Source organism: Malurus melanocephalus, unplaced genomic scaffold, assembly GCF_030028575.1.
Source record: "Malurus melanocephalus ecotype Western Australia unplaced genomic scaffold, MMel_1.1 scaffold_506, whole genome shotgun sequence".
NCBI classification, from domain to species: domain Eukaryota; kingdom Metazoa; phylum Chordata; class Aves; order Passeriformes; family Maluridae; genus Malurus; species Malurus melanocephalus.
The window spans coordinates 210,330-223,495 of NW_026623738.1; the positions used below are offsets into that span (position 1 = coordinate 210,330).

Consider the following 13,166-nt stretch of genomic DNA (forward strand, 5'->3'; position numbering starts at 1 on the left):
CTGCGTTCATCATCCCTTGCTATACCCTTACCACCTGGGGCTTTTTCCCTTCAAAATAGTAAATGTGAACATGATTGAACCACTTGGCATTTTGCATTGAATTTAGCTTGTTGGGCCTAAGTATTTGAAATTCCACCTTAGCACTTAGGTGATGGAAAAGTGTTTATTCCTGATTTTCTTTAGTCTCAAGATAGCTGTATATACTCTTTTTAATAGCTAAACTTCTGGCCATGGATTTATATTCTGCCACTTTGTATCCCTTTTCAGTTTTGTATACCTTCAAACTTTTAAYTTCCATGTATTAATTCTATTTTACTTATCTTCTCCCTACTTGTTAGGTACCATCATCATTTAGATGTAAGTGAAATCAACATTCCCTTCCCAATGTCATCCTGCTCCCAGGCTGCCTTGAGTGCTTGTGAGCTCACACCTCTGATTCTAATGCAATTCCTGCCTCCATTGCTCCTAGATTAAGCAGATTGCTATGAATGGATATGTTTTCAATTATTTTAGAGAACTAAAGTCTATTCTACAGGACACTAGGCAAGCAAATAACTTAGGAGTTTAAAAGCAGCAAATGAATCTCTCTTCATCAAAATGCTTGTATAAATACATGTTTGCCAAAGAAACAGTTGCCCCATCGGAGAGAGGTAATAAAATGCCCTAATGACGAGAACAGAATTACACAACTCTTTACCTGACAGCACAATTTTGAATTTCAGTTGACTCAATAACAGTAATTAACTATAATAACTCCTTGYTTTTTTACCTAGGCTTTCAAGAAAAGGTTTTACAAAGAGGTTTATGTTTTGTAGTACCTGTGAMGATCTTTTTCAGATGACCTTGTTACAAGAGGGGAAGACTATGCAGAGTAGCTTGGCTTTGCCAGTAGTTACAGGTCTCACTCATTGACTCTTCCTGTGATCATTTCTTCATTTGGCTCAGAAATGAGATCAAGTAATACTAGTGATATGGATATACATTTAGTTGTGGAATTGAGGGTGATAATAATGTGAATAAAAATATTATTCTGGATGAGCAGAAGGATTATCTCCTTTTTACAGATGACTAAAATGAGTCAACAAAAGATCAGATCAGTTCCGATTTTGATCTTCTGCAGTGAGTCTGCAGTTATCATCCAGAAAACTGTCAGAAGAGTAACACTTTTCCTTATATTGTACCAGACAAAATGCTTCTGTCTCTGCAATCAAAACTATCCCTTGAAATGGGGTCACTTTCAGTGAAATTCCCTTTGAGCATAATTTGTGTTTGCACTAAATCCCCTTTACAAGCAGTAAAGCAGAATTAGTGAGAGTATGAGGTGCATAGGGACTGACTTTAAAGCCACTTCATGCTAACACAGTCAAGTACTTAGTATGTGTGTCTACCTGCTGAGGTACAGGGCTAATCAATCACCAGTAGCCTAATTTGCCAGGGCTGCTTTGGGATATAGGTTGCAGTCTACCCTGGCCGTATTTAACGTGGTGATAAGGGCTGGGGATCACAGGGTTTTTTGAGTTTGCACAAGTATTTCCTTTCCTTAATGAAAACTAAGCTTGTGAAATWAAAAATACTTGCAGATAAAATATATGGTGATTTATGTATTTCTTTCTTATCATACAAGGGATATGTAAAATTCTTCAATATGTAAAGGTAGATCAAGGCTGAATTTGGGTAAGGGATGTCCATCTTGCAAAAGATCACGCAAGCCCCAGGAGTATGTCATGCAGGCTCTCTCCTACTAGAGTGCATGGACTGTAAAACATGGAAATACATTCCTGACATTAGTTAGAGACTTAAAGGTGAAGAAGGGGTAATTGGTGTCTATGACTTTCTTGTTACTTTCATATGTAAATCGCCTCTCTGGACTGTTTCCTCTTTGCTACAAAAGGAAAGAAAAAATAATCTACCAGAGTCATGAGAAAACAGCCCTTAATGGCTACTGGTACAGAAAAAGAAAACCAGCATGGCTTGTGAGTTTCTGCAGGTGTGTGCCAGTGGACCTAAGTCTGGTTGAATTCACTCTCTTCAATGAGACTCATCGGTACAAAGTGGCATAGGCGKGCTAAATGTGCTGTAGTTTTCCCACTGCCTAAAATTCAGATGTATTCTTAACTCCTGTGAATGCTGTTCTGAAGCTGTGCTCAGCCTTCCAGTGTGGCTGACGTGGAGTAAATTTCACCCATGGACAAATAAATACATCCACAAAACCCAGGGGGGAAAGTCCAATGCTGCTAGTGGTGTGTGATGCCAATTCTTWATCTGAAATCTGATCAATAGTAACAGCCCTCAGTGTCTCTGCTGTTTTATAAAGATGCCTTTAAGGACTCCGCTAGCTAGCCAGCTGGCATCCGTCCTGCGCTCAGACAGATTGTCATTGCCAGTTTCTGCTGAAGTGAGACAAAATGACACTAATTTAACTCCTTCAAATTAATAGAAAATCAAAGCTTAGCCTTTCTGCTGCTGTTGAAAGTTACATAAGCCAGTCCCRTACTATATGTACACATATTTTCTGTTATTTTGTGTGTGTTTGTATATATTATAAAATTTTTAAGGTTGATGCCACCCAGTGTCATTTATTCAAAAGAATCCTGAAGAGCTGTAGACATGTTATTTTATGGTCTGGAATCTCGAAAGRGTGGCTTAATCTAGTCTTATTTAAATGCACAACGAGATCCATAACTTTAACAAGAAACTGAATAGATTATGTAGGATTAAAGTGTAATATGGCAGAGGATGAAACAAGAAGAAACAATCAATTATTGTGGTTTTAGAGTTATATCATCTGTGTCCTACTTCTCTGCTTGCAGAAGTCGAATAAAAACTTGAAAGGTCAATTTATTCAAGCAGATGGCGAAAAGTCTGGAGTGCAGTTTGGAGTTTCCCACCCCCAAGTGCCAGCAACAGAAAGGGCACACTGTCTGTGACCCAAGACATGCTGGGGATTGAACTCATTGCAGTTCCATGGAAATCCRGACACCAGAGAAGAGCCAGTTGGAAACCTACATTTTAAACCTAAGGCTAGAAATAAAATCCATGATTCTTGCAGCAAAACTCCTGATCTACCGTCTATAAAGATTTATGATGTTACTTTCACTTCTAAAAAGAATGTAACTATATGTCCCGTAGTTGCACCTGAATAATCTCTTTCCTCTTCCTATTGTAAATTTGTTGAAATAATTTCTTACTCAATCTTTATGATGTACTATTAATTTAGGTTTTTGATTACTGTGCTCTGATGTATTTTAGAACATTTCATCCAATGTTCTGGAGGAATCTGCTGTTTCAGATGATGTTTTGTCTCCAGATGAAGATGGTATATGTTCTGGGAGGTATTTCTCAGAAAGTGGACTGGTAGGGYTGCTGGAACAAGCTGCAGAGCTCTTCAGCACGGTAAGTGAGGATCAGAATCCCCAGAAGGGCATGTATTGTGGGCTGTCTSAGCCAGATCCACAGCTTCTTTTCCTGCACCTGAGGAAATAGTGTAGTGCTGCTGCACCAGGCACCACAGATCTGTCACACTCCAAATAACCAYAGGACTCATTTTTGGCTGTCCAAGTACTGCCTCAGATTTATTAAACTAGTCTTTTTCAGCCTAGCTCAGCCACATATCCACYTCTACTATGTAGACCACAAGCAGCATCAACAGTGATTGTCTCAGGCAGGAACCACGCCTTTCAGCTGGTATTCTCATGGGGTAGTACATTTAAGAAAAATATATTACCTAAAGTATATGTTTTASGAAGCATGTGAGACTGGCTCCTGTACTTTTACATGGCATACAACCACCAGCCTCATAATCTACACTTACTATGTAAGGAGTCATGATTCAGAATCTGTAAAGATATCACTTGGGTTCCTTTTGTCCAGACACAGCTCTGGTTGCCCTACATGGTAAACAAATCCATTTCCTGCTGCTAACCTGCATTTCTAGTTCTTCTAGCCCTGGAGCAGAAACCAGGGCTTTGCACAGGAATTTGGGCTTGAGAGTCCAACAGATTTGAGGTCCAAATTACATCCAGTTCATRGTTTGCTATTCCGAACTGCCTATTTACTATTACTTGTTTTTAGAAAGCCAAAACAAGCAACATAGCAGATTAGCRGATGAGTCCCATAAACCTCCTTTTCAGACAAACCATTGACAGAGATCTAGTTTCCTTTCAGAGTGCATGAAGACTCATTTCTTTTCTTCCTTTTTTTTTTCTTTTTTTCTTTATGTTCAAAGGGAGGTTTGTATGAAACTGTGAATGAGGTGTACAAAATTGTCATCCCCATACTGGAAGCACATCGAGACTTCAGGAAGCTTACCTTGACACACAGCAAGCTACAGAAGGCATTTGACAGCATTATTAATAAGGTACTTGTGAGGCAAGGTGCTGCTAGCAAGACACGTTGCTGGGTTGCACTATTTGTTTAGGACTGGTGTTAATAAAACTGTTCATGTGTATATTAGGTTTGTGTGGCCAGGTTTTGGTGGTGAAGGGGAAGGGTTAGAAGGATGATGTCTATGAGAAGCTGCTAGAAACTTTATCCATGTCCAACAGAGCCAATGCCAGATGCTGGACAAAGCTGGCCAAGGCTGAGCCCATCAGTGGCAGTGGTAGCAYCTCTGGAGTAATATATTTAAGAAGGGGAAAAATGTTATTGGCCAGATGTAATTGTGCTCACAGAAGAGAAGGGTGAAAATATTTCAGYTCTGCAGACCCCAAGGCCAGTGGAGAATAAGGGGGAGGAGATGCTGCAGGTRCACAATGAGACAGCTGTATCCCTGTAGCCCATGAAGGTCAATGGGAGTGCAGACATCCACCTGCAGTCCATGCAGAACCCCACACCATCAGCAGGTGGATGCCTGAAAGAAGGCTGTGACCCTGTGGGAGGCTCCCATTGGAGCAGGGAAGAACCACAGGCTGGAGCAAAGGAAGGATTCTGAACTTCCGGAGCAGTGGGAGAAACAACATGATCACAATCCCCACTTCCCTTCTCTCTCCGCCACTGGGAGGGAGAAAGTAGAGCCTGAGAAGGAGAATGGGGTGAAGGAAAGATGGTTGTAAAATTTRTTTTCCTTCTCATTATCCTGTTCTGAATTTGATTGGCAATAAATTCAATTAGTTTACCCAAGTAGAGTGTGTTTTGCCCATGATGGTAACAAAYATGTGGTCACACCCTGTCCTGATCACAACTCACAAACATTTCATTGTATTTTCTCTCTCCTGTCCAGTTACAAGGAGGGATAATAGAKTGGCTTTGGTGGGTACCTGGCATTCTGCCATGATCAACGCACCGCAATTTTAAATAGACCCATTTCCTTTTTCAAACGAAAGCTTCCAGCTGCTTTGGTCTGCCTACGTAGCCTAAAGTGTAAAAAGCCTCTATCCTCTTTTTATGAAAAAGCAGAGATTAATATAAAACGGGTTTAACTAAACATGTCTGTGTCCRCCTGGTCAAAAATAACTTCATTGTCAATTCAGTAGTGTTTTCAATTATAAAACAGAAGAATTATGAAAACCTAATTTCTTAGCACTCATACTGTGTCTTGTCTTTATTCAGAAGAACCTTATTGCTGAGCCTAGTCAGTTTCAAATTCTTACCAATTTTCATTGCAAAATTGGAAGCTTTTAATTTTGTTACATGTATTCAATGGAATTAAAAAATAATAAAGTATTTTGTTTTGTGAAACCCCCTTCATGATCAGCTTAAATTTTAAGTTAGATTTCAGTCAAATCTAACTTAATCCTCTAAGTTTGTATTCTTTGTTTCATGTGCTTTGAATCCATCAGTACTGATGACATAYAGAAGTGGCTTTGAAATGGGGAAAATGTAGGGCTAGTAGGTTTTCCTATATATCATTGGGGGGGGAGGGGGAAGGAATCCAAATGTCCACATAAAGCAATTGTAAATTTCCTCTTTCTTCTTATCAATTAGGGTCAAAAACGAATGTTTGGAACTTACTTCCGTGTTGGTTTCTATGGATCCAAATTTGGGGACTTGGATGAACAGGAATTTGTTTATAAGGAGCCTGCAATTACAAAGCTYCCTGAGATTTCTCACAGATTAGAAGTAAGAAAAAACATGTTGACTTGATCTCAAATGTTATGTTATACGTTTTTATTAACCCACCCAGTCCTAATAGTATTATTGCTATATAAAAAAAAATAAGTAACAAACTGATTTGTACCATAGATTATTTCCTTTGTGAGTATCCTTTCCCCAGTAGCCCTTTTTAAARTATAATGATCTAAGTGATCCATTCTCTTGAGGCCATGTCTCTTACAAGCAGGCCTGTAGTACATTGAATGATTTTGAGCATGCCAGATTTTCGCTTTGGTGTCTTCTCAGTTTTTTTTTTAATAGAATTGCTATTTTTGCTTCTAATTGCTTTACCTCAAGTTCTGTGATTGCCTGAGCAACTCACGATGATCTGTGTCAGAAGATGCCTTACCCTGGCCAGCTGTGGTTTGTGGAGCAGTACAGTGACTGTACAAAGCCCAGAATTCATCATGTTGTCACTCCTCCTAGAATTGCATTAGCATTGCGTTAAGGACTAAAACCATTATGGGATAATTCTGTTTCCTTTCTAGGGATTTTATGGCCAGTGTTTTGGGGAGGATGCTGTGGAAGTGATTAAGGATTCTGCTCCTGTAGACAAAAGAAAGCTGGATCCCARTAAGGTAGGGAAAGAACAACTGAGAGAGTTAAGTGCTTTGTCACACCAGAGAAGGGAGGAAAAGGGGCCCCCTCGCAACTTTTATGCTCAAAGATTAAAGCACTGAAAAAAAAACCTAAAAACCAAACCAGCTTGGTTTCTCCGTGCCCAGGGGTATTAAAGCCTCTGTGACAGGCTTAGCTTGGTAACTTGCCACCGAGTATGGAAATTAGAAGTTCTGGTCCCTGCTCTGGTTCTGATCCCCAGAGTTAAGCTGTGCCCTCCTAGATTCAAGTTTTGTTAACTCTGAATAAGAAAAGGTCCCTGAAGAACTTTCAGCTCTGTGCTCTTCCAGAACACCCCTAGCCAATGTGAACTATGGAATACTTCACATGTGCCACTCCTACRTTCTCTGGGTTGTAAAATACTGTGATGGTTCTTCATTCTTTTCTTAGGCATACATACAAATCACTTTTGTGGARCCATATTTTGATGAGTATGAGATGAAGGACAGAGTTACCTATTTTGAAAAGAACTTCAACATCTGTCGGTTCAAGTATACTACACCTTTCACCATGGATGGGCGCCCCAGAGGAGAGCTTARTGAGCAATACAAGAGGAACACCATCCTAACCACAATGCATGCTTTCCCCTACATCAAAACTAGAATCAATGTCATCCAAAGAGAAGAGGTAATTGGGTTGTGAAGACAGATCAAATTTCTCAGGGTCTGAAGGAGTCTCGGGGTGGGAAGATTTCCAAATTTCTGCTTGGCAGAAAAAAGAATGCTCAATTTCTCAGATGTTGCCCTTGTAAACAGGAGTATCAGAGAAGAGACAGACAAAGCAAGATAAAGATTTACTATGGAGAAGGGAGTATAGCCAGTGTACATTCTTCTTTTGACCTGCTAGCTTTAATGCTCTGTAGGAGGATGTGTGGAGCAGCTGTACTTCTAGYTGATGAAGTACTAATAGTTAGGAGTAGTCAGAGAACCAGATTGGCCTCAGGACTGGTTTAGAGACAGGGAAGCTTTATGCTGTAGAAAGTGCAACACCRTGTCAGGCATGAAGTCAGTAACTTAGAATAATAATGAATTTATGCAAACTGGAGGTCTGATTCACACCCTGTTCTTGCAAATGATAAGATATCTAAGAGCTTTGGATTAGATGCAGCATCTACCAAGATGACAGATTAAACAGTCTTCCTTGGTTTCACAACTACTGCTTTTGAAACAGAAGAATGATARTGATATTGTCAGATTTAGAACATGTCAGCTGCACGTATGATTCAGGTAATGAACCATCTTTTCTTTCATATCCCTTAGTTTATTTTAACCCCAATTGAAGTTGCTATTGAAGACATGCGTAAAAAAACACAGGAACTAACTGCAGCCACCAACCAAGAGCCACCAGATGCCAAAATGCTCCAGATGGTTTTGCAGGGCTCAGTTGGAGCCACYGTAAATCAGGTAAAGAATCCACATAAGCCAGATCAAGAGCTTCTGCACACTTTCCTCACTGWGCATTCTTTTTTATTCCTCCTATTTCTTGCACTGGAAGAAACACATCTAGTCAGACACATTTAGCYACAATGTGCATGTAAATTTCATCCCTTGATATTTAGTCACTGTATACTGTTCATTAGCTATGCTTTTGGTGAAAGTGTTCAAGGGAAGCCCTGCCCTGGTTGTAAGTGCAGAAACTCACAGAAGCCTTGTGAATGCATGCAAGGATTTTTCAGTCCTACCATGCTAGTCATCTCAGCCATTTTGTTCATTCCACATGTATTCTTGGGAAATGGGAATAATAATAACAACTCTCCTGTGGAACACCACAAACTCAGTTTCACAGAAATTGAGCCAATACATGAGGTCAAGACCTGAGTGSCCCAAAAAAAGGCTGAGATGCAATAGGTATAACATAAATATGCGCACTAACAAAAAGACCCAGGCACTTAAAAGAAATTAAAATGGAAGGAAGGATATGGGTGAGCAAAAACTTGGTATTATGCACAATTTCAAAGAGATTCTTTTTTTCCCTGAAAGCCTGAATACTCCCAATTCCTCCAGCTTCGTCATCAACCAAAGCATCGAGTCTGAAATAATGTGTTAYAAGCTTTTGAAAGAGTGATCTTTATTAGCAGTGGGCTTATTGCCTGAAGGTTACACACAGGAGCTGTGTTTCTCTAATATAACCGGGCTTGTCACTAGAGCTGTCCCAGCTCCTCTCTGCTGAGTAGAATTTGTTCCCTTTATTTTGGGACTGGAGGAGGAGTAATAACAAAGAGGAGAGGATAAGATACGATGGGCAAAACTTCTGCTTGACAAAGGAAATATTGCGGGGGAAAGTGAGGTAAAAACCATCCTGTTATGATAGCTGTGCATAGTTTTTTATTTTCTTTCCTAACTCCACTCATGAAATCACAAACAGCTTTAAAGAAACCTATGGTCTGTTCGGTRTAAGCAGGTGGGTTTGACATTTTCCTATGTTATTTCCATAAGGGACCACTAGAGGTAGCGCAAGTGTTCCTGGCTGAAATTCCCGCAGACCCCAAACTTTATCGACATCACAACAAGCTGAGGTTGTGCTTCAAAGAGTTTATAATGAGGTGRGTATAACAAAACTGAAATGCTGAATTGCATCAATACATTCAATATGAGCAATAATGCAAYGGCAATATAACTGAGTAATTAGCTATGCAAGTTAGCATCATGAATCCTGGCATATGATSCTTTAGACACTTGGACACGACTTGTTATCTGTGTTTTATGTGAATGTCTAGGTAGGCATTGCATCTCAAAGAGAAGAAATGTTAACACTTTAAAGTAATAATGTGTAAATGAAGATATTCTATTTGTTTTATCTTTCAACATTTTGTATAAATCAGACATTTCAGAYTATTGCCTTGATTTAATTTTTAATAAAATTGCATTCTTATGTAGAAAGCTGTTCATAAGAAAACCTTGTCTGTGAAGCAKACACAGGTAGTGGCAGACACATGCATCCTTTGCTTTAGTTACGTTTAGAATCTCAACAAGCATATTCACATACTCATCTCATTTGTCCARAGTATCCTCCTTGCTGAAGGATAAGTTTGAGTTAAATAAAAATGAGTCTTATGCACAAGATACAGCTTCTAATTTCTGCTATTGCAAATTAATCTGTTTCTACAGTAAGTAGGCAGCTAGTTCGGTATCCTGCAGTTATTAAATGTTGTTTTACTAGCTCACTCTTTCTTAATATCTAAAAAAATATCATCTTGATTTATGTACTTGGGAAAGACAGAGCTTTCCTTTTAGTTCATTATCGCTTTAGTCTTGACAAGTTACCAGAGGAATGCCTAGACCTCAGCAACTGGGGTCTTGTCCATGCAAATTGACTAACACAAAGTGAATGGGTTTAACAGAAGTAAATTATGTATATCATGTTGTTTTTTCTTTCCTTTTGCCTAGGTGTGGTGAAGCAGTGGAGAAAAACAARCACCTTATCACTGCTGACCAGCGGGAATATCATCAGGAACTCAAAAGGAACTACATGAAACTGAAGGAGAGCCTGAGGCCCATGATTGAGAGGAAGATCCCAGAGCTGTACAAACCTATCGTGAAAGTCCATAGCACAAGGTACAGTTAGAGCAGGATTATYTGTTGTGGCTATACAAGAATATAAGATTTTTTGCAAGGAAGAGAGGGAGTTTTAATGGCAACTAAAACCAAGCCAGAATATACACCATCAACTCCATTCCTGATTAAAGGAACCCACTGACTTCCACTGGAGCTGWTTGTAATATAAGCCATGTTTCACAAGCTCCGCATTCCAGGGGTAGAGGATTTATGTAATTTTAATGCATTGTTAAATAAGACTTCCCCCTCACTCTTAAAAGTTACTGTAAACATTTTGAGATGTCTTCAACATTTGAAGCCAGGAAGGAGATAGAACAAGTATGGCATCATGTGGTGTTAGGCAGCATGAACTGAGTCATCCTTTCAGTATAGAAAATATAACCCTTTTGGTCACATGACTGAGATAGAATAGTCTAATGTTCTTCGCTTATGAATTTTTGCTTCTTCATGAAGCCACTGTGGGGGGAGAAGGAATGACAGCTCTGACCTGCCAACACATAGCATGTTTCAGCTGATGATTTGTCAGATGCTCCATTTCACAGGGCCGGTATTTCTTTAATTGTTTTTCATTTGCCAACTTTATTTATTAATCCGTTTCATTGCAGGGAATCTTTTCGTAACCACAGTTTTAGGAAATATGATGCCCAGACTTCTTCTCAAAGTGCCTAGAAACTAGCTGCTTCAGCCAAGGACGAGCTTCATGCTGCAAAACAGAAGCAATGAAGTATTTATTCTGCATCTATGAAATCAGAAATCTCTCACAGGACAGTATATGCACTTTCCAGACATCATGCAGGAAAGCATTTACACAAGGTCACTGAATAAAACTAGGGGATAATTCCTAATCAAGCACATATCATGAGGGCTTGGAAAGGAAGGGGATGCTTTTTAAACGTTTTTGTATATATTGTACAATAATCACCTCATGCAGAGGGGTGGGCCTTAGAGTGGCAGTGGCATGAAGTCAGCCATGACTAGATAACAGATATAGAACTTTGTGTGGTTTGGTTGAGATGAATCCAAATGACAATGAATCCAATGACAAAGCATGTTTGTTTATGGTCCTTTCCCAGCATATATCCATGTGCTTTTGGCAATGAAGCACATTTTGCAAGTTAATCACATGTTTAAGTATTGTCTTAATGAGGAGACATGGTCACCTGCTCGTTGTTTGCTGAGCTGGTGCTCCAGGAAAGGATAATTTTCTCAGCCAGTTTCTGAATAGATTTCCTGTCATGGTCCTTAACTGCAGGGAGTTCTGCACAAGTTTTYGAGAAGTAGCAATAAATAGTTYTTATAGATCTAAATTTTTTCCGAARCATAGGGCCATGCGGTGTAGCAACTTGACATGCTCTTAGTAATCCAYGACATATTTAGCAGAGCTAACAAGTAATAGTTTAAAAAGATGCTAAGCTATGAGTGATTCTTTATTATATAAAGCTCTTATGTAGATAAACGTATGCAAAATTAACTACAGATGCTCACAATGGGGATTTCCTGCAAATCACTTGACTCAGGCTTTACTGCATCTTAAGAGAAATTAGCACATAATTTATAATACCTAGTGCTTTGTATTTTTTGAGTCCTAAGCCAACATTTTACTAAATAATCTTTACAGCACTTCTCTGAAGTATGGAAATGTTATTACAATTTTGCAGGTGAGGATGCTGAGAGAGAGGAGAGATTAGGATTMTGGAACTCATTTAGGACTTTTGGAACTCATTAGGACTTTTGGAATTCCTTTAGTGAGGCAGTAGAAGAGCTAAAATTTTTATTGTGACTKTACTTTTGAAACAAAGATCTGTGAAAGCATCCTCAATATTACTTCCTCCCCTCCACTTCTTCAATGTTTTGGAAATTATACTTTAATGCTGATTGAAGTAGCCAATTCCATTTGCCCAAGCACAGAATTTAACGGTAAAACTTAAGGAAATGGTAGAATTTTTMATTTGTACTTAATTTTAGAAAATTACTGTGAACTTTCTCAGAGCTGATGCCATATGTTTCTAAAGGCAAAGCCTCTTTGCTCCAAAGGTTTAAGGGAGATTGAAGCTGTTGCTTTTAGTGAAAACTTTTTGACTTTTTACAATCACCTGCAGCCTTGCCATTTGATAATAAGAATATTCCAAGCACTTCACTGACATCTGTATCACATGTTGAATGCGCTTTGTGGAAGATTCACCCAGATGATCAAACAAGATGAGACATGGAAATAGGTGTATAAACCCTGAGTAGTTACTCAGCACTTGGAGTGTTAGAAAATAATTTCCCTCCTCATTAATAGTGTTGTTTAATGAAATAATTAGTAGTAAGTACTCTGTTGTTTTGAAGTGAGCACATCCAAAGTACAGAAGCAAATAATATAAAAAGCTCAAAGCAAAAGATGCCTCTATGTCACAGTGACTTCTTTCTATTCAAGTTGTTTTGAAACAGCTCTAGATTGAAAAGATTATTAATTTCCCAAAGTTTTGAAGCTATGATATCTCTTCTATCAGAACTTAGTCCCTTACTTATTGTTTTGAACTACCCATTGAGAAGAAAGGTCAGAATACTGTCATCTGTCAACCCCACAATCCAGCCTCATTGTTTACAAGATACTTATCCTTTACAGCCAAACTAACAGAAACCTCAGGTAAACAAAACCCCTTACAGATGTACAATATACTAGGTAAAAGTAATGGAATGGTTCCTCGAATTGAAATAGTACGTAGGATAATAGGAATACTGATGGACTCTTCATTSCCATTTTACCAGCTGAGCACATCCCAGTTAGATGGCCAGTCTTGCCCTCAGTTTGTTTCATGTTGTCCCTTCTACAAATGGAACATGGCTTGTACATTTCGTTCAAGTGCTGGACTATGTGAAAGATAAATTTTCTATCTTATGATATTCATTTTGCAATAA

General features: G+C 38.9%; 1 protein-coding gene across 4 annotated transcripts in view; it reads left to right on the plus strand.

Moving 5' to 3' along the window:
- Positions 1-11,322, plus strand: part of DOCK8 (dedicator of cytokinesis 8) — an 84,104-nt gene extending 72,782 nt beyond the window's left edge. For all 4 annotated transcript variants that reach the window (XM_057381349.1, XM_057381350.1, XM_057381352.1 and 1 more), the window contains 9 exons: positions 3,250-3,393; positions 4,226-4,357; positions 5,923-6,057; positions 6,579-6,668; positions 7,099-7,335; positions 7,968-8,111; positions 9,144-9,250; positions 10,095-10,262; positions 10,868-11,322. In XM_057381349.1, the coding sequence (XP_057237332.1) occupies positions 3,250-3,393; positions 4,226-4,357; positions 5,923-6,057; positions 6,579-6,668; positions 7,099-7,335; positions 7,968-8,111; positions 9,144-9,250; positions 10,095-10,262; positions 10,868-10,931 (1,221 nt within the window). In that variant the 3' untranslated portion in view covers positions 10,932-11,322. The remainder of the gene's footprint in view (positions 1-3,249; positions 3,394-4,225; positions 4,358-5,922; positions 6,058-6,578; positions 6,669-7,098; positions 7,336-7,967; positions 8,112-9,143; positions 9,251-10,094; positions 10,263-10,867) is intronic.
- Positions 11,323-13,166: the final 1,844 nt, after the last annotated feature.